Consider the following 26,962-nt stretch of genomic DNA (forward strand, 5'->3'; position numbering starts at 1 on the left):
AACTCAGGGTCATGGTGGAGGAAATCGTACGGGTAGAGCCACAGCTATTCGGAACACAGGTGCAGCAGACGTCCATTGCCAGGAAGATGGAGCTATGGAGCAGATTAGTCGACAGGGTCAACGCTGTGGGACTGCACCCAAGAAATAGGGAGGACATCAGGAAGTGGTGGAACGACCTACGGGGGAAGGTGCATTCAACGGTATCCAGGCACAACTTCGCGGTTCAGCGGACTGGCGGCGGACCACCACCTCCTCCCCCAGAATTTACAACATGGGAGGAGCAGGTCTTGGCAATCCGGCATCCTGAGGGCCTCGCAGGAGCATCTGGAGGAATGGACTCTGGTAAGTCTCATCTTCACTACTTCATCCCCCCATCAGCATGCCAACTCATACCCCCACCCTCACCCTCACCCCCATCACTCCTACTCCTTGCAAATGTCTCACCATCACAACCCACCCATCCCAACCCCAAGCCCTGCATGCGACCACAAAGCATGGACACCCATCACCAAAGCATGCCCACTGCACATCCCCATCCCCCCCCAAACCACCGTCACAAAAGCCCCCACACAGGAATGCAAGCACTGGGGTACACGGGCACCCACCCATTGCACACCATGGCACACACAGATGCAATAATCATGGTTTTATACCCCTGCAGGACCCGAACGCCACGTCACCGCGCAGGAGGGTCCACAAATGTCCACTCCACCCCCAGAAGAGGCCCACAGTGATGACAGCACCTCTGTCGACCTGGATCTAGATGACTAGCCCGGCCCATCGGGGACCTCGGGACAGTCGGTTCCCCTCAGACAGCCACAGGCCACAGCAGACCTTCCCCCTCTGGGAACACCAGCACAGCACCCACCCAGCGGGCCCATCCCTCTGTCCCCAGGACACGTCAATCAGCGGTGTGTCCACCACTACAGGGCACCCAGGTTAACCCACCACCCCAACAACAACAAGGACCTGGGGGCAGTGGTAGTGGGCACACAGTCCAGGGGACAGAGGCCCAGGGAAACAGGGGAACTGGGAGGGCTGCTGTGCGACAGGGGGGGGACAGGCCCAGGGAACCCACTCTCCACGAGGCCCTCTCCTCCATCATGGGAGCCTACCATCATTCCCAGGAGACGATGGCGATGGTACTGGCCAGGTTTCAGGAGATCCAGCTCCTGCAGGAGGAACAGTATTTGGGGTTCAGGGAGGAACTACGAACCATCAGGTCCGCCCTGGGCACCATTGTAGGGGCTCCGAATCTGGTAGTCACCACATTGCGGGACACTGTGGCACCACAAAGGGCCCCTGACACTAGCATGGACCAAGAACTGACTACCACCTCTGCCGGCGCTAGTGGACAGGAGGCCCCGCCACAGGACCAACAGGCCACCAGCACCCCACCCCTGCAGAAGGAGAACCACCCCGTAAGCGGTCCCTGAGATCCAGGAAGAAGACAGAGTAAGATGCCAAGACCCCCGCCAGGAAAGGATACCTCCCTGATTGTCATCCCACTGTCCCACATTGTCACCCTGTCCATCCTTAAACTGCCCCTGCTCCACTTTCCACAGGCATTTGGACAATGCACCTGTGATACAAATAGTCTGGACTCTGCCATGGACATTCCTCCACCATCACCCCTCACCGATTTGCAACCACCCACCAATATAAAGCACTGTAATAAACACAGTTATTGCACAAAACAATCAGGAGTCTGGCTGTGATTTTGAACAAATGTATTAGACATTACCATGCTAAAATGCTTATTTACAGTGTGATGCCAACATACCAATGTCACACAGCTGAAGTCCATGGGGAAACAAAGCAGATGTCACACAGTGGGGCCCACATCTCTGAAATCGGAAGGGAAAGTCACAACTCAGTTACCATACAGTGGGTGAAAAGGACAGACAGTAGAGAGGTAGTAGTGTTTAAGTATGTGTAAAATGCCGGTGTGTATTCTTACCTGTGTGTCATTGGAAATACTGCTGTATTACTGTGTTCCTGTTGTCTATGTCGTCTTCTTCGGCTTCCTCGTCTTGACTCTCCACAGGCTCCACAGCTGCTACAACACCACCATCTGGACCATCCTCCTGCAGAAAAGGCACCTGTCGTCGCAAAGCCAGGTTGTGAAGCATACAGAAGGCCACGATGATCTGGCACACCTTCTTTGGTGAGTAGAATAGGGATCCACCTGTCATATGGAGGCAGCGGAACCTGGCCTTCAGGAGGCCGAAGGTCCGCTCGATCACCCTCCTAGTTCGCCCATGGGCCTCATTGTACCGTTCCTCTGCCCTTGTCCTGGGATTCCTCACTGGGGTCAGTAGCCATGACAGGTTGGGGTAACCAGAGTCACCAATTAGCCACACACGGTGCCTCTGGAGTTGACCCATCACGTAAGGGATGCTGCTATTCCGCATGATGTACGCGTCATGCACTGAGCCAGGGAACTTGGCATTAACATGGGAGATGTACTGGTCTGCCAAACACACCATCTGCACATTCATCGAATGATAACTCTTCCTGTTTCTGTACACCTGTTCACTCCTGTGGGGGGGGACCAAAGCCACATGGGTCCCATCAATGGCACCTATGATGTTGGGGATATGTCCAAGGGCATAGAAATCACCCTTCACTGTAGGCAAATCCCCCACCTCAGGGAAAACGATGTACCTGCGCATGTGTTTCAGCAGGGCATACAACACTCTGGACAACACCTTGGAAAACATAGGCTGGACATTCCATGATGATATGGCCACTGTTGTTTGAAATGACCCACTTGCTAGGAAATGGAGCACTGACAGCACCTGCACATCAGGGGGGATCCCTGTGGGTTGGCGGATTGCTGACATCAGGTCTGGCTCCAGCTGGGCACACAGTTCATGAATAGTGGCTCGGTCAAGCGTGTATGTCAGTATGACATGTCTTTCCTCCATTGTCGACAGGTCCACCAGCGGTCTGTACACCGGAGGATGCCTCCATCTCCTCGCATGTCCCAGCGGATGGTGCCTATGAAGGACAACAGCGAGCACAGAGTCAATCAACCCACAAGTACGTAACCACAGCTTGCACATAACACGATTCTCAATCCATTGAATGGTTTGTATGAGTGTTGATGCAAGGCCTAGGTATGTGTGACGCAGTAAAAAGTAAGCCATGAGGGCCCCTGAAATGGCGGCTGCCTGAAGTGTAAAGTGCGATAATGGGATGTGAGGTAAATGTGCTGGCGTTGCACACCGTGGCAGTAGGCGGTCGAAGACCGCGGCGCAAAGCAGCATTGGTTAACATTGAACCCTATGGGTCTCAGGAGCCAATGACGATGTGCGCCGGCGGTCGTGGTATGCACCTCCGCGGTACGCACCGCCGCGGGCGTGACTGCCATTTTCTATCTGCTTAATCACTCGATGCCTGATCTTCGACGGGGAGAGGACCTACACTGCAAGTGCTGCTGTGACCTCGGTCTGGAAGAGACAATGGCTCATGCGACTGGGGAAAGGGCCCCTGCCTTCACTGCGGAGGAGTTGGATAAACTTGTGGATGGGGTCCTCCTCCAGTACGCGCTACTCTACGGTCCTCCAGACAAACAGGTAAATACACTGGGAGCATGCTTTATGGGCTATGCCTGTGTTGAGTGGGGTGGATGAAAGATGGTGGGGAGGGGAGCGATTGAGGCATGCATCAAACTACGGTGAGAGCATGTGCCACATGGCAAGGGTAGGGATGGGGGGCCACTCACATTGAGGGTGCAGAAGGTGATGACTATTCTTCTCCCCCTGTACATTTCACATAGGTCAGCGCCCACCAGAAGATCGATATTTGGCGTGCCATCGCCAAGGACGTCCGGACCCTGGGGGTCCACCACAGACGGGGCGCCCACTGCCGGAAGAGATGGGAGGACATCCGCCGCTGGAGCAGGAAGACGGCAGAGGCTCAGCTGGGGATGGCCTCCCAAAGTGGGAGGAGTGCCAGTCGGACTTTGACCCCCCTGATGTCCCGGATCCTGGCGGTGGCCTACCCCGATTTGGATGGGCGCGTGAGGACATCCCAGCAGACACAAGGGGGTGAGTACACTCTCATTCTGCTGACTTTGCGCACAGTGGAGGTGTCTGGGTGGGGGAGGAGGGCTGTGGGTATCCCTAGGCCAGGGTGATTTCTGTAGGCTAGGCCCCTCCGTAAGGCATGGCCCTGTGCCCCCGCCCCCCACCTCTGTAGGGTGCCAAATACAGCTATTCATGGCCCTGTGTCATCTATGTGTGCAGATGTCGTCCATAGGCGTGTAGGCCATGTCCCACGGACTGAGTAGTCGACCCCAAGTGTGCGGCGTAGTGCAGGGGGCTTCTGTGTCTGTCCTGTCCGCCAACGGTGTCGCCAATGCATGCACTCAACATGTCTTTATTCTCCCCCCCCCCCTTTTTTTGTGGTCTTCCTGTTCATGTGTGCATTAGCATCATCAGGCGGAGGAGAAGTGGCATCGGAGCACGAGGGAGCTGCATCCCACATGGCCATGGAGGGCCACGCAACGGACTCCGAATTCACCAGTGGGACGGAGGGCGAGGTGAGCTCCACAGCGGGGACTCGGGCAGACATCAGTGACACCGACTCGTCCTCTGAAGGGAGCTCCCTTGTGGTGGCGGCAACATCTGTGCCCCCCGCAACAACAGGTACAGCCGCCACCCACTGCACCAGCACCGCCCTCCCAGCAGCCCCTCAGCGTTTGGCCCGTGCCCGCTCACCCAGGAAGGTGGGCATCTCCTTCGCCAGGCACCTCAGGCCCTGCCCCAGTCACCCCTGCTGCCCTCAGTGAGGAGGTCATTGACCTCCTGAGGACGCTCACGGTTGGGCAGTCTACCATTTTGAATTCCATCCAGGGTGTAGAAAGGGAGGTGCACCAGAGTAATGCATACCTGGAGGGCATTCATTCTGGTCAGGCTGCCCTTCAGCGATCGTTCCAGACTCTGGCCTTGGCACTGATGGCAGCCATTGTCCCTGTCTCTAGCCTCCCCCCTCCAACTTCCTCCACCCATACCCTATCACCTGTACCTCTGCCTATCCCAGGCACACCATCAGACCAGCCTGCACACACCTCAACACCCAAGGGAAGCTCAGCCAGACATAAGCACCACACATCACACAGGCATTCACACAAGCAACATCCACATACAGACATACCAACACCCACTGCCTCCACTGTGTCCCCCTCCTCCTCGTCTCCCTCCTCCCTCCCTGTCACGTCTCCACTCACACCTGCATGCACAACATCTTCAGCCACTACGTCCCTCAGCAGCACACACACCAGAACCCCCTGCACACTTGCAGTCACCACCCCCACTGCCACTTACACGTCCCCTGTGTCCTCTCCCAGTGTGTCTGTGACCCCCTCTTCCAAGATACACAAACGCAGGCAGCCACCCACCCAACAGCCATCCACCTCACGACAGCCTCCAGCCAAAGCACCTGCACCCAAAGCCACCAGACTTACAACTCCTACAACCACAACCTCTTCCTCCACTCCCATACCCACTACACCTACCCATCCCACTGCTCCTAAAAAGCTTTTCCTGTCTAAGCTCAACCTCTTTCCACCAACTCCCCCACCCCGTCCATGTCATAGGACTACAGTCAGCACCTCAGCCACGACAAAACCGGCCCCTGTCATCACAGTCTGCCATGGACTGTGGAGTGCCCCACCCTCCAGGGCAGGCAGTTTGGTGCGAAGCCAAGGCACGGGCAGCCCACCCCCGGAGAAACATCCCAAGATAGGCAGTGGCCGGCGCGAGAGGGTAAAAACACCAGGGACTAAAACCCCTACCAGGGCTCCGGCAGGAAGTGTAGAGACAGCTGGCACACTGCCCAAGGTGGGGAAGGGCCACAGGTGATCAGGGAAGGCTGGGAAGGGCAGCACGCCCGACAACACCGCCATCAGCCCAGCTGGCCAGGAGGGCCCAGCTAGCCTAATCCCAGGTGGGCAGGAGGCCACCAACAGCCCCGGCACAGCTACCCAGGAGGGCCCGCCAGCCACAGGACAGATGGGCAGGAGGGCCACGCCAGCCACAGGACAGGTGGCAAATGACCTCCCCGCCATGGCCGGAACGGCTGAACTGAGCCCTTCATCTCAAGTACCGCTGAACTGGGCCCTTCATCTCAAGCACCGCTGCACTGGGCCCTTCATCTCAAGCACGCTGAACTGGGCCCTTCATCTCAAGCACCGCTGCACTGGGCACCGCCGTCTCAAGTACTGCTGAACTGGGCCCTTCATCTCAAGCACCGCTGCACTGGGCACCGCCGTCTCAAGTACCGCTGCACTGTGCCCTTCATCTCAAGCACCGCTGCACTGGGCACGCCGTCTCAAGCACCGCTGCACTGGGCACCGCCGTCTCAAGTACCGCTGCACTGGGCACCGCCGTCTCAAGTACCGCTGAACTGGGCCCTTCATCTCAAGCACCGCTGAACTGGGCCCTTCATCTCAAGCACCGCTGAACTGAGCCCTTCATCTCAAGCACCGCTGCACTGGGCACCGCCATCTCAAGTACCGCTGGACCATGAGAGGCAGGGGCTGGCCCACATCTGTGTCGGGCAGGGCTGCACGAGGCACTCTGGGCACCACTCCCCCTCCAGAACCAGTGGAGACTGTTATCCACTTGTGAGACTGTGGCTTTGCACTCCCCAGGATTGAACAGTGGGCAGCCCACCCACTGTCTGGACTTGTGAGACTGTGGCTTTGCACTCCCCAGGATTGAACAGTAGGCAGCCCACCCACTTTCTGGACTTGTGAGACTGTGGCTTTGCACTCCCCAGGATTGAACAGTGGGCAGCCCACCCACTGTCTGGACTTGTGAGACTGTGGCTTTGCACTCCCCAGGATTGAACAGTGGGCAGCCCACCCACTTTCTGGACTTGTGAGACTGTGGCTTTGCACTCCCCAGGATTGAACAGTGGGCAGCCCACCCACTGTCTGGACTTGTGAGACTGTGGCTTTGCACTCCCCAGGATTGAACAGTCGCCATGGAGGCCCCTCGTGGATCTGGCGTCGTGCACTCATCTGGCTGAGGTGCCCCCCCTTCCCTTCCCCCTGAGGTGCCTGTAGTTTTGCTATCTGATGCCCCTGCAGTGTTCTCTCCGTTGGAGTCAGGTATCCTGTGTGGGCTTTGCCCATGTGATTTGGGCCCAATGGTCCACGAACAATGCCTGCTACAATGCTCGGACTTGTACATTTATGTATATAAGAGTTTTTGATGTGTATATATATTTTTTTGCCAGTAATGCAATATATTCCAATGTTTAGAATCATTTCCTTTTGTATTTGCATTCTTCTGGGGGGTTTGGGGGGTGTAACTCTGATGTGTTGCTATGCATTGATGTGTGTGTTGTAGTGGGTGAGGGTGGGTGTGTCGCGTATGTGTGTACCCGTAATATTTTCCCCTCCACCCTCCCCTGTGTCGTAGGTGCAGTACTCACCGTTCTCTTCTGCGCCTGCGTTCGTGCTCCTGGTAGAGGAGCAGGAAGACTACCACTGGGATTATGTGGAGTTCGGGTTCCATGCTGTCCTGATTCCTCGTGGGGTGTATGGAGGTGAGCGTTTTCCCTTCGAAATGGCTGTATCCGCCGTGTTTTTATCAGCGGGGCTACCGCCCCGGAAAAGGTGGCGGATTGATAGGTTGTGATACAGTGGGCGGTACTTTGTCTCCCACCTGTCTGTTGGCGGTGACCGCCGCGCTGTTTGTTTGTACCGCCGTGGCGGACGGTGTGTTAATGTGGCGGTCTCTGTTGGCGGTTTCCGCCAGGGTCGGAATTCCATTTTTTTTCCCGCCAGCCTGTTGGCGGTTTTGCCGCCGCTTTAACACCGACCGCCAGGGTTGGAATGACCACCTAAGTGTGAAGGTAAACTTTTAACCGAGGCCTCCCGCGGCCTGTAGCCGAGCAGGGCTCCATCGCGGTCGGCCTGAAACTTTGACTTTGCCCCGGTCGAGGTGCAACCAGATGACCCAATTGGTGCTTTTTGTTTCTAGGCGCTAAAAAAATAATAATCCTTTAAAAATTCATATCTCCGGTTCCCCTTATCCGATTTTATTAGTTTTGGTGTCATTTTAAAGATAAAAATATAATCTATTTTTATGAATTGGTTTTGGATTTTTAAACTGTTTCCTGTTTTTATTTAAATACTGTTTTGTGATATTTGAATGCTTTACATTCTGTATCCTAAGTTAAGCCTTGACGCTCGTTGCCAAGCTACCAAGGGTTTAGCTGGGTTTAATTTACTGAGTTTACGTATGCGGGACGCCGTACCGAGGGTAGGTCCATAATGCAGGACCAATGACAGCAATAGATTAATTTGAGTCCATAGTACGTGCGCTCTAAGGAGCCTATTCTCAAAGCAGGGGATGGGCGACCTGACCTGACTAGGTGACCTCAATGTAAGTGACTGTTTCACCTTTAAGTTAGGATACTTAGATTTATTTTTTAACTATATCTGATTTTGCTTTTTGGAGAAGACATTTTTTCTTTGGTGCTGATGAAGCGTCGATGGATCCGGTTGGACCGTGAGGACGCGAAACATGTTGGCCTTGAGATGTAGAGGTAATATATAATCTATAGTTCCCCTCGACTTTTGTTTTGAGAGTCACTTGAGCATTGTACTCGTTTGTGACCCTCGCCCCCTTTTTTAACCTTGGTCTTTATCTACCCTATACTGATTAAAGTTCTTTGATGTTTTGGTATGATGAATAACCAATTTTAACAGTCTTTTTGCTCTCTCCATTTTTGAATTTACTCCTAGTGTAAACTATCAAGTTTACTCTAGTAGAGCAGTACGGCACAAGAGCCCCCTTCGGGGAGCCCACCAGGCATTGCAGAGCCGGCCTGGTGAGGAGCATATCCCGATGATGATGCTTGTCATCCATTGTGATGCATGAGGGCTCTTGCTCCTGATAGTTCAGGTCCGCTATCAAGCCAGTACAGTTTTGGAACAGTGTACCTTTATTTATCGTTTAATTTACTGAGACCTAACTGGACCTTAGTGGAGGTTAGTGGCCTATTGCTAAGTGTAGGTACCAACCTGCCCTTACCAATAACCCATTTTCCAACACATGGGCATATATATATATATATTTTTTTTTTCCTCGCTCCATGTGTGCATTAATGTCCTCCATCACGTGTAAACTGACAATTCCGTTGTGTTCCACATCATTCCCCAAGAACTTATCTTGTTGCTGGTTAGACCGATAGAGGGCATCTACAGTAAGTATATGCCTGCCTGCCTAGTTTCACCTTCATCATGACTCTCCTCTCTTCCCTATCAGCCAGTGTTTTCAACACCACTGCATTGGATGATTGTGAAAACAAGATTGCGTTTACTTTACTGTGCACACTGCACCAGCGTGAGAGCTGACCCGGAGTTCTGTGCAGGGCTCTTCAATGCAATTGTCAGCCAATTCTCCAGGTTCTTAAGGGGTTGGAGGAGAAATCAATTAAAGGCTCACTTGAGGTGTAAGAAGCCTGCTTTATTGAATACCAGCTGGGCATGCCAACAACATCCTGCGCTTCTTGCAGTACAAACTAAAACGACCAAAACAGTAAACTAACAATAACAAATTAACCCATTCGGCCTTCCTTAAACAGTTCCCGCCCTCTTTAAATTTTCCTATGTAGGATATCTGTCCTTACCCCTCTCTGAGGTTGTTCTGGCTTTTCGTCTGACCCCCTCTGTTTTTCCTGTGTGGCAGGCCTTTCTGTCTGCTCGCTCCCAAGCAAAAAAACAATCTTAACTATTAAAAAAAATACATATCCCTTTCAATAAACTTCACCAAATTCTCCCAGTCCTGTTCCAAGAAAGACTGTATCAGGGCGGGAGATGGGCTCCGACATTGTCTCTTGAGGGAAAGCTGTTAGTAATACATCTTTGGCTGTCTTGTGATTGCGCCAATGCATTCCCTCCTCCAATAACCCCCTCACTTGTCCTCAGGAATCTGTTTGGCAGCCAAAGTAATCACAGATGCTCTTCAAGTGAAAAAAGGCTGATTTACTTGGTGCAAGTTGGGTGTGCCAACAACATTCTTCGGCTTCTTGCCCTAAAAACTAAAATGTCCTAAACAGTGAACTAAACAAAAACAAACATATCCGCCTCCCCTAAACAGTTCCAGCCCGCCATTTAATTTTCCCTGTTTCACCTCCTCTGTACCATATCCATCCTTATGCCTCCCTGAGGCTCTGGCGTTTCACCTGACCCCTCTGCTTTTCCCACCTAGCAGGCGCTATGCACGCCATAGAGCAAACCTACAAACCTGCTGTTCACCCCTTGCCTATTAACCTTCCCTCAGAATTTTCACTGACTCCCAAAATCCCATCATGAGCACCCTTATGACCGCCACCAGAAGTGCTCCTCACTTTAGATGGTACTTCTGTCCTGCCCCCACCCACCACATGCAGCAACCAGAGCTGTGTATTTGTGACCCTTCAGAGTCCCCAAAGCACTCCTTTATCTTTCGTAGTGTCATGGATTTCCCAGCGGCAACAAGTGCACCCATCCTCCTGAAACAACTCCTGCTTCTCATACAGTATTTTTGGGTGCTTTAAAACGTCAACCATTGTGTCCTGCAAAATCCTGGAATTTCTCTGTTTACTGCCCTCCTGGCTCTTTTCTTGGAAGCAATTGGGACCACCATATCTGAGTATTTGGCCACTACTCCTTCATTTTTATTAAATCCCTTTTTATCATATTTTAGAGTTTTAGGCCTGTAATATGAAAAAGATCCCTCTCTTTCATGTGTATAATCAACACATCATGTTCTCCTCACAACTTCCAGTTTTCTTGTAATTCTGACATCACTACCCCAATCTCATCCCCTCTTATGCAAATCATGTTGCTGTTGCCTTGTACCTCTCCAATCCCAATTGTGTTCCATTTGCACTACAGCCATGTGAATCATGCAGTGTCCGCATATCCATAGTCACCTGCCCAATGAGAGAAACTGTTTATATATCACTGACTTTATAGTCCCATATATTCAGACACATAATCACTCCTTCACCTTCCAAAGCATTTTAACTCTTTCTCGCCCATCCCCTTTCGAAATCCCACCGTTGCCACTCCTATCCTAAAAGAACATGTTGCAATGTCAGTGTCTTCTAAACATCGACTCCTTAAGCAACGTTGTAAAACACCAAGAACTTTCCTAGCATCACCATATTTTCATCCTCATGTACATATAGTAGACCATTTTCTTGTCTCTTTTTCTTTAACCATTTTGTTAAAAAATTCCTTGCTTCACACATTTATACCCACATACATTTCCTTCCTCGATCCATTTCACTCATCCTTCAAAATAGCCATAACTCACCCCTTTTTATCTGCACCTCTTCTCATTGATTTCTCCCTTAGGCCTGCTACCCAACTACCTTCGAAACCCTTAAGACACTGATAACCATCAGTGTGAAAACTGAACAGAACAAAAAGAATACTGAAGAGGGTGTGCATACATGTCTCACCTAAATCACCACCACCTCTAGGATACCTTCCTTCAAAGGTTTCCTCTTTTGTTTGGGTTTTCCTTCTTCTCTTGTCCAATCTTCTAAAATCCTTTGCACCAATTCTCATTTCTCCGTTCATTACCCCAAAAGCATTTGCCATAGTAGATAATGCATGCCATTTGCCATGCTATGGTGACTGGAGAGCATTATCTCTCAGTCAGTGCTTCTACGTACTGAACTGTATCTTATAGCCTTCATCTTAACCCTTATTTGATCCCTTTCCCTTCACTGTGCTCCAGATTGCACAAATTCAAGCTGTGCTGTTCTACATGTCCTCTAGTTTGATGCTGCCGGTGACCGCTCCAACAGACTTCTTGCTCTTAACCAAGTTCCCACATTTCTTATGGGACTTTTGTTGCCTTGGCCAAACCAAATAACCTCTCTCACTATGAATGAGGCAAACCAGCTGGTTGTGTAACCCCGGAATATGTTTCGCAGTAAACCAAATATTCCATTGAAAACGCAGAAGGACAAACTCCCATAATAAACGAAGGGCACACTGATCGTTTGCAGTTTTTCAATTCATGACATGCACTATTGATTCATTGTCTATAGCAAACAGAACCGTTTTTCCTGACAGCTCTTTGCCCCATAATTTAACTGCCACCAATACTGAAAATAATTCCAGAAAAGCAGTGCTATAGCTCTCCTTCCTCCAATTCTCTCGACAATTTTCAGCACACCATTTGCCTCTTCAGTACAGCCCAAACTCACCCCCTTGTCTGGTGGCATTAGAAAATATCTCTAGTGTCCATTCAATCCAGTACCCAGGCTGCTACATCGTCACCCCATTATATGTTGTCAAAAAATGTTGCCACATCTGCAAATCCTCCCTCATTCCCTCTGTTATGCATATCCTATGATAAGTGCCGCTGGAATACTGCAATTGTGCCGCCACAACACTTTTAGCAGGGTTATGGATTTGCTGCATCTTCCACATAATCCGTCATCTACTGCATAATCTGTACATTTGAACAAAAAATATTGTTTCTGGCCCAAACAGTTCATGCAGTGGAAGCTCCTTTGCAAAGTTGGATTGGTCACCTTTGTCTTGCTTATTGTTACATTTAGGTATTAAACTAGTACCAATGAGGTGCAACGTATGCCCAGGTTTAACACGTGCAAAAATGAAAACATAATGGAATAATATATCACAAAATGTGTCACATTACTCCACATAATTTGCTTTTTCTTGCTGCATACTTTTAACTACCCTGATGGATAATTTGGCCCTCTTCTGCTGCATAATTCCAGTGGTCCAGCCTGTGATGTGGTTTAGACACACCTTGCTTTGCAAAAGCCAAGTTCCTAGTAAATGCACTACCTGGATCTATTACTCTGCTTTCAAAGTTGAGATGTTTTGATATCTGTTGAATTAGATGAAGTTAAAATTTGTTGTTAATAATGCATATACTAGCAATTCCCGTAATGTCGGCACATTTTCAGAGTGCAAGCGCAACTCCATAGCTACTGAGTCCAGCTCTATGCCCAAGAATGTCAATTAGTAGGGCCCTCTGTCTTTTCTTTAGCTAGTGGTAACCCCAAATGATTAGTCACCTCCTTAAATGTTTTTAACAGCTGTAAACATTCAACTTTCTGGTCATCCTTCCATATCAACAAGAAATTGTCACTGTAATGAAGCACATGCTCTGACCTTGCAACCTTCTTCACTGTCCATTTCAAAACTATATCTCAAAAGCTGCACAGTCAACTGCACAACTCATCCGCTTTGCTCTATCAAGATAGTGTTGTCCATGAAATTGAGTACCCAATAAAGGCATGTCATGTGGATGAACTGGTAAAAACCTGAAAGTGGTCTTAATGTCAGCTTTTAACATTTCTGCTCCTAATCACAAATCCTAATCATCCGTACCCCTTCATCAATGCTAGTGTATACTACAGAGCAATCATTTTGATCAATATAATCATCAATTAAGCTGCCCTCTGACCATGATAGATGACGAATCAGCCTATATTCCACCACTGTCTCTTTGGGAATCAAACTGATAGGTGATATAATCAAATTATCAATTAGTGGTGACTGAAATGGCCATGCCATCCTGCTCCCTGCCACCTCTTTGTGTAGTTGCTCTTGCACTAACTTCTTTTTCTGCCTAGATTTTAAACTGTCTGCCCACCTTTTGTCTCTTAGCTCGGTGTATGGTATTCTAAAACCTTCTATGATACCATGCTCCAGATACCCTGCAACCCTGTGGACAGAGTTTATTTGTAAGCATTTTTTCAATATCATAATCAGCATAATTGCCTTTTTGCAGGTAAATCCTTACCTCTGCCCCCTTGCTGTCAACCTTGTCCAACATTGCACTGTATAGTACGGAATCTTTTCATCAAACTAAAGCCAAACCAGGTTGGCAAAGCCGACACTGGCTGTCCTGATGACATGTAAATATTTCCATAACCTTCTGGTTGTTTTTTCACACCTAATGCTCGCATGTATCTATATTTATAGGTACTCTCAGTCTCTTCTACAGCTCTCTCTCTCTCATCTGCTTTTGACCCCTCCGTGCATCTCATCTCTCTTTCCCCTCCTTTTTCTCTGTTTTTTTTAACATGCTTGTTCTCATCCCTTTCTGCCTGGCAGATGTACCAGGAGTCCCTAACTAATCCTTGTCTCCCTCTGTATTCTGTACCTCTCCATCTTTATCCTTTGTGTTCCTTTTGTCATTTCAGTCTTTGCATAAAAAATACACAGACTTACTTGAAGTATAATGTAATAGATGTGTAAACATTTATTTCCTAAAGCATTCTTTGCACAAGTATTGTACTGTGCATACATAAATCTCTACACCACACCTCAAGCAAGCATTACCTTAACATGCAGAATGTGTGGCCTTTCTGTGGTCACTAAAAAGTCGCTAATAGATGTCCAAAGCCACACCCAAAACATTGTTAAGGAGGGAAGAGGTAGGTGTATCACAAAAACTAAGAGCCAGATGTACAAAGCATTTTACTTGACGCAAACGGTCCATCCAGGCGGTAGGCGAATGATAAAATGCTTTTTGGCTGTATCAACCCTATTGTGTGAGTTGGTAACCTATTACCAACTTGCAAAGTAAGGTTTGCGAGTCGCTATTAGAAAAGGGCATGTTAAGGGTGTCCCTTCCTAATCCTGAGTCGCACTGGTATGTAGGAATGCTTTGTGACTGGGAATGCAGTCGCAAAACATTCACAGTTACAACCAACTTCAAGTTGCTGGTAACCCATTTGCAAACCGGAAGGGGTCCACAAGGGACCACTTCCCCTTTGTTTTTAAGAGCAGCAGTGGTGCCAGAAACCACTGCCTACTCTTAAAAATGAAAAGAAAACTTTTCAGTTTTCTTCTTGTAATGCATCCCGCTTTCCTTTAAGAAAAACGAGCTTCATTACCAAAAAAAAAGATCGCTTTATTTGAGAGCAATCACAGACATGGTGGTCTGCTGACCCCAGCACGCCACCATCTCTGTGATTGTAACTATTCACAATTGGTCGCAAATTGCGACCTGGCTCATAAATATTGATGAGGCAGGTCAATTTATGACCCACTGCAAATCATTAAATGTGACTGACACACGTTGGTACATCGCAATTTGCGATTTCCTAACAGTGAACCACAATTAAGAAATCGCAAAATTGATTCTTTATACATCTGGCCCTAATGTTTTCTGGGCAAGGGAATGGAGGAACAGAAAAAGCATCTAAAACCATGCAGAAAACAAGAGAGAGAGGGAAGAAAATAGAAGGAGGTGGCAGAATGAAGAGCAGGGAGAGTGGGGCAGTATAAAGGTGAAGGACCAGGTGTAGGACTTTGGAAATATGAGGCTCTCAGGAAGTATCTCCTATAAACAGAAATGTTGTACAAAATGGTTAAAAGAAGCACCAAGGAGGAAGGTTTATGTTGGAACATAATAGAATGGAGGGGTTAAAGGTGGTCCTCCTGATCCTGAATAGGCAACCAAAGAAGGAAAACACAAGAGGGAAGTTTAGGTGTACTGGATGCAAGAAATATGAAAAGATAGATACGGGAAGGGGCACCAATTTGTAGAAAACGTATTATAAAGTATATATCATCAAGATGGATTTGACATCTTGGAAAATGTTATTCATTTAATATAGTATGAGAAAACAGGTTTGGTGGAAAAATGTCACCCGAATTGATCTGATATGACTCTGAACCACAATGTCACACGGTGTGTTGCTTGCTAGTGATGAATGTCTGCTACATATTAGTGTTGAAATAGATCTGATATTCCAAGCTTACCTCAAGAAGGTGACATTTTCTGTGGCAAACAAGACATGGAGGGGCATTCATGTTGGAACTGTTGATGAGATGAAGTAAATAATTTCAATGTCAGTGGAGCTTTGCCTATTGAAGCAGGTGGTCATTCAGTCATGAAGGGCTGTGAAGCAGTCTCCCTCCAATTTTTGATTGGAGCGGATATATGAAGGCTGGAAGGAAAAGAATATCTATGTGTTGTCATTACATAGGTGGTAGAAGAATACGAAATAAAAGAGCTTCTGTCCAAGTTGGGTGAATTTGTCAATTGTGAGACAGGGACAGTCATTGAACACTGAGCACGTGCTGGTACCAACATAGAGGTCAAGAATTGGATTGGGCATTAATGAAGGATCATGAGACAAAGAAGGGAAAATCTGAGAAATAGCTGGAACTCCAAGCCAGGTCTGTTACAGTTATCCCATCAGATGAAAGATATCCAAACAGCTGTTTTAAAAGCTGCAGATAGATAAAGCAAATGAGAAAAAAAGGTGGGTGTTCATAGATTTTTAAATCAGTAATGAATGATTTTTCATGCGGTACATAGGCCTGAACCCTCTGTTATTTTGTTTTAGGTGGCCCACATTCTGTTTTCCGAGGCACATGGGAGTTGGCACCAGCTGTGTTCTGCCGCCTCGGCTTTGCTGTTTTGATGGGTAGGTTCAGCAGTTTACATGCATAAGTATCACTTGGAAATTAATGAATGAATATTTCTTTGTTTCTTGAACATGGGCCAGGCTAGAGTTTTTTCATAGCAGTGTAAAAATGTTTAGTGATGCGAATGTAAAACATAAGTGACACTATATAAAGAAATTAGTGTGATCGTTAGGTTAGTACAGATTTTCATGATCATTTAACAGATGAAGATAGGTGGGGCACACGTGTCAAGCATAAATGAAGAGGTATGCGAGTGTGAGTGTGAGTGCCTCGGATCACTATTTCCAATCATGATATTGGACAGCAGATCATCTGCTGGACTTCTTGACCATTTGATCTTCCCAAATGAAGAGAAACACATAAAGACATTATTCTGGGATGGGCATTTAGGTAGCCTTGCTTTCTTGTTTCTTCACTGTTACAGGATTAAAAAAAAGAAATTCTGCTTTCTCCACAGTTAATTACAGAGGCTCCACAGGCTTTGGACAAGATAGTATTGACTCGTTGATGGGCAGAGTTGGAGAACAGGATGTGAAAGATGTGCAGGTTTGAGGCTCTCCTCACATTTCCCACTTCTTTAGGAGTGTGGCTCAGGCGTATACCTTTAAGGTCCAGGTGGGATTGTTATTGCATGCACCATAGCCTTTGAAACATCATCCCACACAGCCACTGACATACAAGGAACAGTATATTGCACCAAAACAAGCATACATGAACCAAACACATGCCTCTTGGTCTCCTGCTGAATCTAGTATTAGCCAGTGGCGGCTCCTCTGCTATGGCGGAGGAGCGTCGCCACCCCCCACAGAAGAAGCAACTGCAAACCTTTCACAAGGAAAGCATAATAAAGTATGTTTATTATCCTTTCCTTGCGAAAGGGGTGGGGTCATGTGGGATGACAGGGATGAGGAGAGTACACCGTGCACTCCCCACAGTGCGCAGGTCTCTTTGGCCAGCCATCTTGGGCCGGCAAACAAAAACATGCGCATTGTACTCTCTCCAGCCCAGCACTGTGTTGCCAGCCTGGAGAGAGCAGGCACAGGCTCCTAGTCTGCCTGGGAGAGCCCTGGCTGGGTGCTCCCAGCCAATCCTAACGCAGCTCGGAGCAGCGTCAGGATTGGCCACAGGGCAGGCTGGGAGCTGTGCCTGTCTGCAGTGACGAGAAAAAGAGGAGCGGCGTGGCCAGTGAGCAGGTACTTACAAAACAATATATATATTAAATGTGTCCCCTGCCCCCTTTGACCACGTGCTGCACCCACCCCGCCCCTTCAGAGCGCGGTGATCCTAGATTGGCATTAGCTACACTGACTGGGAAAACCGTTGAGAGAGCAACACCACTGATGCACACTCCATATATAGACAATAAAAACGAACTCAAAACATTTGGGTAATATTTTTTGATAAACAGCTTTATTCTCAACAATACTATCTTCTGCAGATCTGCAGTACACATTTTAGGTGGTCAGAACTGTGGGGAACACGTACGATAGAGATAAAAGAGCCATGCAGCAATGCACATTACAGAGAAGACCTCACAGTATCAGGGACAACAGGTGGACTGTACAACTTCCAAAAATGTACTATAAGAGCTCTCCTCAAAGATTTATGCACCTGAACCCATTACAGACCTGCACATGTTAATGCAGTACCACCTCTAAGAACCTGAAATCTTCATCAGGCTGTGATTGATGTTCTCCCCTCTTTCATCGTAGCCTCTATTACTGGACCCTTTGAAGATGTTGCTCTGCTTGGTCTACCCTACTTCAGCTTCCCTCATGCAATTGATTATATATAGAATTATAGATGGGTAATTGTGAATCATGGATGGGTAACATGGAGTGCTGTTCACCGAGGGCTTATGAGTGATATCAGATACAGAAGAGCAAAGCTTGAGCTGTCAATGAAGTAACTGAGAACCCCCAGATGAAAAACATTCCTGTTATTTACTTTTTAGCTATGAATAATATTATGTTATGTTATGTATGACACCCAAAATCATGTGCCAATGTTTTCAATTGATATGCAAGGACATGGGAGTAATAGCGGGCCTTACATAGCATGGTCTCTACTCTATCCGAAATACAAAAAACACCCTGGCCATCTGCCACCCACCACTCTCTCTTCCTTCTCTGCCCCTCCAGAAGCTTTGCTCCTTGCCCTCCAGCGCTACTCTTGCAGACTCTCAGAAAGCCTAGACCAAGCAGCCTGGAATTCCTTTAAGACATAGCAACAGTTGTTAATAAGTTCTGTTACTACATCACGGTAGTGATTTACTGGATTTAGAATCCAGGTATTTATGATACTACTTAATTTGTAAAAGAATAACTACAGGGTTCCAAAGTTCTGCTCAGACGCCCAACACCAGCACCATCGAGCATTGGGGTGGTGAATTTCAAGGTAGGTAACCTGAATTCAACCTCATGCCATCAGACACTACTTACCTTTTCTTTCAGTTTTGCAGGTTGTTTTGTTCATTTGTCACTGTTTTTGTCTTTGTCTTTTTCCTTCTTCCTCTGTATTGTGTTTTTCTTTCACTTGCTCTGGATCAAAGCCTGTTGAGGAAAAATAAGTGCTGGTCCTGTTGGAACGTAACATTTTAGTAATGCTTTTTAGTGACCCAGACATCAGCAGAAAGTTTCATGTTAAAAGTTTACATGGAGAAAAGCTGCACTGACACGTAGTTTAAAAGTGCTTATGTTTTATTTTTGCAGTGATCACCATTGTGCCTACCAGGATTGACAATGCTAACAAGAGTAGAATAATGTTGAAGTATATTTTAAACATTAGAGTGACTGCTAGTAGTCAAACAAGATTGATTTCATAATGTTTAATGTGCATAAATAAATGCACTTCGCTGTCATACCTAATGTGAATCTTTAACAAAGACTGCAATTCATAGTGAAATGTTTTTACATATCCTAATGATGTACTATTAATGCTGAATTTATAAATTGCATATTATGGGTGTTTTATTATTAAATATATTATTGCAGTATATTTCTTGTGTTAGCATAACTAGGCCCGTAGACTTCATATTTGCAGTCATGTAAAAGTGATGAATCATTCTTTTTCTTTAACATTAAGGGCCTGATTACAACTTTGGAGGAGGTGTTAATCCGTCCCAAATGTGACGGATATACCACCAGCCGTATTACGAGTTCCATAGGATATAATGGACTCGTAATACGGCTGGTGGTATATCCGTCACTTTACCATCACTTTTGGGGCGGATTAACACCTCCTCCAAAGTTGTAATCAGGCCCTAATTTTTCTATTAGGTTATTTTTATGAATAGTAAAGGGTCCCATTGCTTAATCTCACAAGGCTGTTTCTAAACGACCTTGGTTTCTGAACAATTAGGCCTAAACATGGACTACGTGTGAACTAAATTGTTTCTTTCAACATGAACTTTCACATGAGAAGAAGATTAGTCCATAGTATACCCTGGAAAGAATTCCTCTGGTTACAAAGTAATAGAAAATTGTAATTGACTAATGGATTCACACGGAACCAAAACCCACCAGCATTGCTGACCACCACGGGCAGAGCACCTCACCAAATCCTGAACTCCTAAACCCCCATCACCAAAGAGAACACCCAAAGACTGACAAACTCCATCCACTCTGGAGCACCCTCAGATCCGTGCCCTCATCACATCTTTAACCTGGCCAGTGCCACCATAGTACTGGACCTCTTGTAGGAAAGTACCATCTTGCCTGGCACGTTACCCCAATATTTCACTGTATATATGTTGTTTTAGTTGTATGTGTTACTGGGACCCTGCCAGCCAGGGCCCCAGTGCTCATAAGTGTGCCCTGTATGTGTTCCCTGTGTGATGACTAACTGTCTCACTGAGGCTCTGCTAACCAGAACCTCAGTGGTTATGCTCTCTCTTTGCTTTCCAAATTGTCACTAACAGGCTAGTGACCAATTTCACCAATTCACATTGGCATACTGGAACACCCTTATAATTCCCTAGTATATGGTACTGAGGTACCCAGGGTATTGGGGTTCCAGGAGATCCCTATGGGCTGCAGCATTTCTTTTGCCACCCATAGGGAGCTCTGACAATTCTTACACAGGCCTGCCATTGCAGCCTGAGTGAAATAACGTCCACGTTATTTCACAGCCATTTACCACTGCACTTAAGTAACTTATAAGTCACCTATATGTCTAACCTTTACCTGGTAAAGGTTGGGTGCTAAGTTACTTAGTGTGTGGGCACCCTGGCACTAGCCAAGGTGCCCCCACATTGTTCAGCAAATTCCCCGGACTTTGTGAGTGCGGGGACACCATTACACGGGTGCACTATACATATGTCACTACATATGTATAGCGTCACAATGGTAACTCCGAACATGGCCATGTAACATGTCTAAGATCATGGAATTGTCACCCCAATGCCATTTTGGCATTGGGGAGACAACTCCATGATCCCCCGAGTCTCTAGCACAGACCCGGGTACTGCCAAACTACCTTTCCCGGGGTTTCACTGCAGCTGCTGCTGCTGCCAACCCCTCAGACAGGTTTCTGCCCTCCTGGGGTCCAGCCAGGCTTGGCCCAGGAAGGCAGAACAAAGGACTTCCTCAGAGAGAGGGTGTTACACCCTCTCCCTTTAGAAAAAGGTGTCAGGGCTGGGGAGGAGTAGCCTCCCCCAGCCTCTGGAAATGCTTTGATGGGCACAGATGGTGCCCATCTCTGCATAAGCCAGTCAACACCGGTTCAGCGATCCCCCAGCCCTGCTCTGGCGCGAAACTGGACAAAGGAAAGGGGAGTGACCACTCCCCTGACCTTCACCTCCCCTGGGAGGTGCCCAGAGCTCCTCCAGTGTGCTCCAGACCTCTGCCATCTTGGAAACAGAGGTGCTGCTGGCACACTGGACTGCTCTGAGTGGCCAGGGCCAGCAGGTGACGTCAGAGACTCCTTCTGATAGGCTCTTACCTGTGTTGCTAGCCTATCCTCCTTCCTAAGTAGCCAAACCTCCTTTTCTGGCTATTTAGGGTCTCTGCTTTGGGGAATTCTTGAGATAACGAATGCAAGAGCTCATCAGAGTTCCTCTGCATCTCTCTCTTCACCTTCTGCCAAGGAATCGACCGCTGACTGCTCTGGACGCCTGCAAAACCGCAACAAAGTAGCAAAGACGACTACTGCAACCTTGTATCGCTGATCCAGCCGCCTTCTCGGCTGCTTTCCTGGTGGTGCATGCTGTGGGGGTAGTCTGCCTCCTCTCTGCACTAGAAGCTCCGAAGAAATCTCCTGTGGGTCGACGGAATCTTCCCCCTGCAACCGCAGGCACCAAAAGACTGCATCACCGGTCCTCTGGGTCCCCTCTCAGCACGACGAGCGTGGTCCCTGGAACTCGGCAACTCTGTCCAAGTGACTCCCACAGTCCAGTGACTCTTCAGTCCAAGTTTGGTGGAGGTAAGTCCTTGCCTCCCCACGGTAGACTGCATTGTTGGGTACCGCGTGATTTGCAGCTGCTCCGGCTCCTGTGCACTCTTCCAGGATTTCCTTTGTGCACAGCCAAGCCTGGGTCCCCGATACTCTAACCTGCAGAGCACAACCTCCTGAGTTGTCCTCCGGCATCGTGGGACCTTCTTTTGTGACTTCGGGTGAGCTCCGGTTCACTCTTCTTCGTAGTGCCTGTTCTGGCACTTCTGCGGGTGCTACTTGCTTCTGAATGGGCTTCTTGTCTTGCTGGGTGCCCCCTCTGTCTCCTGACGCAATTGGCCACATCCTGGTCCCTCCTGAGCCACAGCAGCATCCAAAAACCCTAACCACGACCCTTGGAGCTACCAAGGCTTGTTTGCGGTCTTTCTGCATGGAAACACCTCTGCAAGCTTCTTCACGATGTGGGACATCCATCCACCAAAGGGGAAGTTCCTAGTCCTCTTTGTTCTTGCAGAATCCACAGCTTCTACCATCCAGTGGCAGCTTCTTTGCACCCTTAGCTGGCATTTCTTGGGCATCTGCCCACTCACGACTTGAGTGTGACTCTTGGACTTGGTCCCCTTGTTCCACAGGTACTCTCGTCTGGAAATCCATCGTTGTTGCATTGCTGATGTTGGTCTTCCTTGCAGAATTCCCCTATCACGACTTCTGTGCTCTCTGGGGAACTTAGGTGCACTTTGCACCCACTTTTCAGGGTCTTGGGGTGTGCTATTTTTCTAACCCTCACTGTTTTCTTACAGTCCCAGCGACCCTCTACAAGGTCATATAGGTTTGGGGTCCATTCGTGATTCGCATTCTACTTTTGGAGTATATGGTTTGTGTTGCCCCCATACCTATGTGCTCTCATTGCAATCTATTGTGACTGTACATTGCTTGCATTGCTTTCTATTGCTATTACTGCATATTTTTGGTATTGTGTACATATATCTTGTGTATATTTGCTATCCTCATACTGAGGGTACTCACTGAGATACTTTTGGCATATTGTCATAAAAATAAAGTACTTTTATTTTTAGTATATCTGTGTATTGTGTTTTCTTATGATATTGTGCATATGACACCAGTGGTATAGTAGGAGCTTTACACGTCTCCTAGTTCAGCCTAAGCTGCTCTGCTAAGCTACCCTTTTCTATCAGCCTAAGCTGCTAGACACCTCTTCTACACTAATAAGGGATAACTGGGCCTGGTGCAGAGTCTAAAGTACCCCTTGGTACCACTACAAACCAGGCCAGCCTCCTACACCTCTGCCGAATCATCAACCAATCCTTTGAGACAAAATCAACCCGCTACTCAAGAAACCCACCGCCGACTCAAAGAAGCTTAAGAACTACAGACTCTTCTCTCTGCTTCCTTCCCCAGCCAGGTAACAGAGAAAGCCGTTAACCAACATCTCACCAAAGTCCTCGAGACACACCATATCCTAGACACATCCCAATTTGGATTCAGAGGCAACCACAGCACTGAAACCACACTCCTAGCAGCCACCGACGGCATACGCATCATACTGGACCGCAGAGGCATGGCCACACTCATCCTCCTCAACCTCTACGCTGTGCTTGTCACCATACCCTCTGCGACAGCCTATGTGACACCGGCATCTGAGATAAAGCACTGAATTGGATCAGGTCCTTCCTCACCAGAAAAACACAGTGTCAGACTACCCAAAGACACATGCTGCGGAGTGCCCCAAGGATCTTCACTCAGCCCAACGCTTTTCAACATATACATGTACATGACCCCACTTGCCAAGATCAAAAAACAACACGGGCTAAACAACGTATCCTATGCCAACAACACCTAATTGATCCTCTCCATGTCTGAAGACTCTGCAATGGCCAAGAAAAAGTTCCACAACAGGATATGAGCAGTCGCCGTCTCAATGGAAGTCAGCTGCCTCAAACTCAACTCAGAGAATACAGAGATCCTCGTAATAGGCTCCAAACCTTCTGCCTGGAACGATTTCTGGTGGCCCACCACTCTGGGAAATGCCCACCCCCACTGACCACACACGCAACCTGGGTATCATCCTGGACTCCTCTCTATGTATGACCGCCAAGTTAATGCCGACTCTTCGTCATGCTTCTACACCTTCCTACTCCTGCAGAAGATTTTCAATGTGGATTCCCTCCGACACGAGGAAGACTGTCACCCACACACTCGTCACTAGCAAACTGGACTATGGCAACGCACTCTATGCCGGCATCACAAAGAAACTTCAAGCAAGACTACAAAGGATCCAGAATGCAGCAGCCAGACTCATCCTGGACATTCCCAGACACAGCCACATCTCCTCCCAACTCAGAGACCTACACTGTCTCCCAGTCAACAAGCGTTTCACATACAAGCTCCTGATCCACACCTACAAAGCACTGCACAGCATAGGTCTGGCATATCTCAACTACCGCCTCACCTTCTAAGTACCCAGCAGGCATCTCCGTTATTCCCAACTCGCCCTTGCAGCCATCCCCAAGATCCAGAAAAGCACAGCAGGAGGAAGATCTTTCTCCTACCGCGCAGCCCAGATATGGAACACACTATCTCTCAAGCTCAGGTAGATCACATCACTAAAGCAGCTCAGGAAGGACCTCAAGACCTGGCTCTTCAACTGAGCAGCACACCTACAAACAGCGCCTTCAGACCCTATGGGTGATTACCTGAGCTCTACAAATCTCTGATTGATTGATTGAAGAAGGAGATAACTTCAGACCAAACCTGAGAAAACATAGGCCCTCATTACAACTGTGGTGGTCGGTGTGAAAGCGGCGGTAATACCGCCAACATGCCGGCGGTAAAAAAAATGAGATCACGACCACAGCGGAAACCTCCAACACAGACAGCCACTTTAAACACCGCGGCGGTAACTGCCAACAGTCAGGCGGAAGACAATGTACCGCCCACCCCATCACAACCCGCCTAACCACCAGCTTTTCCAGGGCGGAACCAATGCCATCAAAAGCACGGTGGAAACAGAACACAGAAGGGAAACCACTCACCTCTCGACACTCAACAAAGAACCAGGACGCCACAGAGCCCGAGTTACAGGTCCTGTCCATGCTGGTCTACCTCCTCCTCTACCAGGAATACGAAAGGCAGCGGTACTGCACCTAGTACACGGGGGATGAAAAAGAGAGTGACACACACACGCAACATGCAACACCCCCACCCCCACCCTCACCCACAACACCATACACACAAACACATGCAACAACATTACATTTACACCCCGTAACCCCCTGAAAGAACGCAAGGACAAAAGGAATTGAGTTAAATTAGTGATATATTAGAAATGGGCAGAGATACGTAATGAATAGAAAAACAGTATTTACAAAAATATACAATATGTACATAAGGCCGTACATTGTCCCTTCCAAATGTCCGTGGGCCACTGGGCCACAAATCAGAGGCCAAGCCCACACTTGACTCCTGCCTCAATATGGGGAGAACACTGCAGGGGCATCAGGTCGAAAACACACAGGCACCTCAGGGGGATAGGAAGGGGGGTTCACCTCAGCCGGAAGATGGAATAACATCACTGCTCCTCGAGGGGGCTCCATGCCCACTGCTTGGTCCGGGGGAGTGCAAGGCCACAGTCTCTCAAGTGGATGGTTTGCCCATTGCTTGGTCCTGGGGAGTGCAAAGCCACAGTCTCTCAAGTCTCTCAAGTGGGTGGTTTTCCCACTGCTTGGTCCTGGGGAGTGCAAAGCCACAGTCTCTCAAGTGGATGTTTTCTTCCACTGGTTCTGGAGAGGGCTTTGTGCCAAGTGTGCTTCATGCTGCCAAGGATAGGGTGAAGGGTGAGTGGATGCCTTTCTCCACTGGTTCTGGAGGAGGCTTTGTGCCCAGTCTGCTTCATCCTGCCAAGGATAGGGTGAGTGGATGCCTTTCTACACTGGTTCTGGAGGGGGCTTTGTGCCCAGTCTGCTTCATCCTGCCAAGGATAGGGTGAGTGGATGCCTTTCTCCACTGGTTCTGGAGGGGGCCTTGTGCCCAGTGTGCTTCATCCTGCCAAGGATAGGGTGAGTGGATGCCTTTCTCCACTGGTTCTGGAGGGGGCTTTGTGCCCAGTCAGCTTCATCCTGCCAAGGATAGGATAAGTGGATGCCTTTCTCCACTGGTTCTGGAGGCGGCCTTGTGCCCAGTGAAGCAACAGTTTGGGAGTGGCAGTTCACATTCCCTCACCTGGGTGTCTGAGGCACGAGATTTGCAGGGAACAGGTTGAATGATAGTCCATGGAGGCAGGGCTAGACTCCATCCTGCGGCGGCTAAGGCTGCAAACTGGTGGTAGTGCCGGTGCTGGTGCTGCCAGTGGTGGTGGGAGGCTCCAGCCCTCCTCCTGCAGCCTCCGATGGCTGCCCACTGGGGCTGCTGCTGCTGGTAGTGGTCCTACTGTCAGCGGTGCAGGTGGCGGTGGTTGCAGTGGGGCCTGCGGCGGTGCTAGTGGCAGTGCTAGCAGTGGTGCATGTGGCGGTGCTGGCTGTGGTGCAGGTGCCAGTGGTGGAGGGAGGCTCCAGCCCTTCTCCTTCAGCCTCGGATGGCTGCCCACTGGGGATGCTGCTGCTGACAGTAGTGGTGCTAGCGGCGGTGCAGGTGGAGGTGCTTGCGGCGGTGCCTGTGGTGGTGCCTGTGGCGAGGCTGCTGCCGGTGCTGCCCGCGGTGCAGGTGGCGGTGCTGGCAGTTGTGCTGGTAGCCACCAGGCCTTCACCTGCAGCCTCCGACAGCTGAAGTGCCTTGCCTGGTGTTTTCTGCCCCTGCCTCACCTTGGCAGATGGTGGTGTGAGCTTGGGTCTGGCTGCTGGAATTTTTGAGGAGGCCTTGCTGGGTGGATCGTGCTCCTTGGCCTTGCTGCATGCTGTCCCCTTTTTCACCTTGGCAGGTGGCGGAATGGTTTTTTCCTTTGCAGGGGTTGCTGGCACACTGGCTGGCCTGACTGCTGCCCCCTTTGAGCCTCTGTGAGTTGCAGTTACCACAGCTAACGTTGACTTGGTGGCTGAGGTGCTGACCTGGGTTCTGGACACCCTGGCCGGAGGGGAAGTACGGGGGGAGGGGTAGGGAACAGGTCAATGT

At 48.8% G+C, this 26,962-nt stretch overlaps 1 protein-coding gene across 1 annotated transcript in view; it reads left to right on the forward strand.

The window, feature by feature from the left end:
- The window catches only part of LOC138259642 (acylamino-acid-releasing enzyme-like), a 256,897-nt gene that overhangs the window by 71,945 nt on the left and 157,990 nt on the right, over window positions 1-26,962 (forward strand). Inside the window, exons 3-4 of the mRNA XM_069207499.1 lie at window positions 16,366-16,446; window positions 16,872-16,993. Coding sequence (XP_069063600.1) covers window positions 16,366-16,446; window positions 16,872-16,993 — 203 coding nt within the window. The remainder of the gene's footprint in view (window positions 1-16,365; window positions 16,447-16,871; window positions 16,994-26,962) is intronic.

Source organism: Pleurodeles waltl, chromosome 9 (assembly GCF_031143425.1).
Source record: "Pleurodeles waltl isolate 20211129_DDA chromosome 9, aPleWal1.hap1.20221129, whole genome shotgun sequence".
Taxonomy (NCBI): domain Eukaryota; kingdom Metazoa; phylum Chordata; class Amphibia; order Caudata; family Salamandridae; genus Pleurodeles; species Pleurodeles waltl.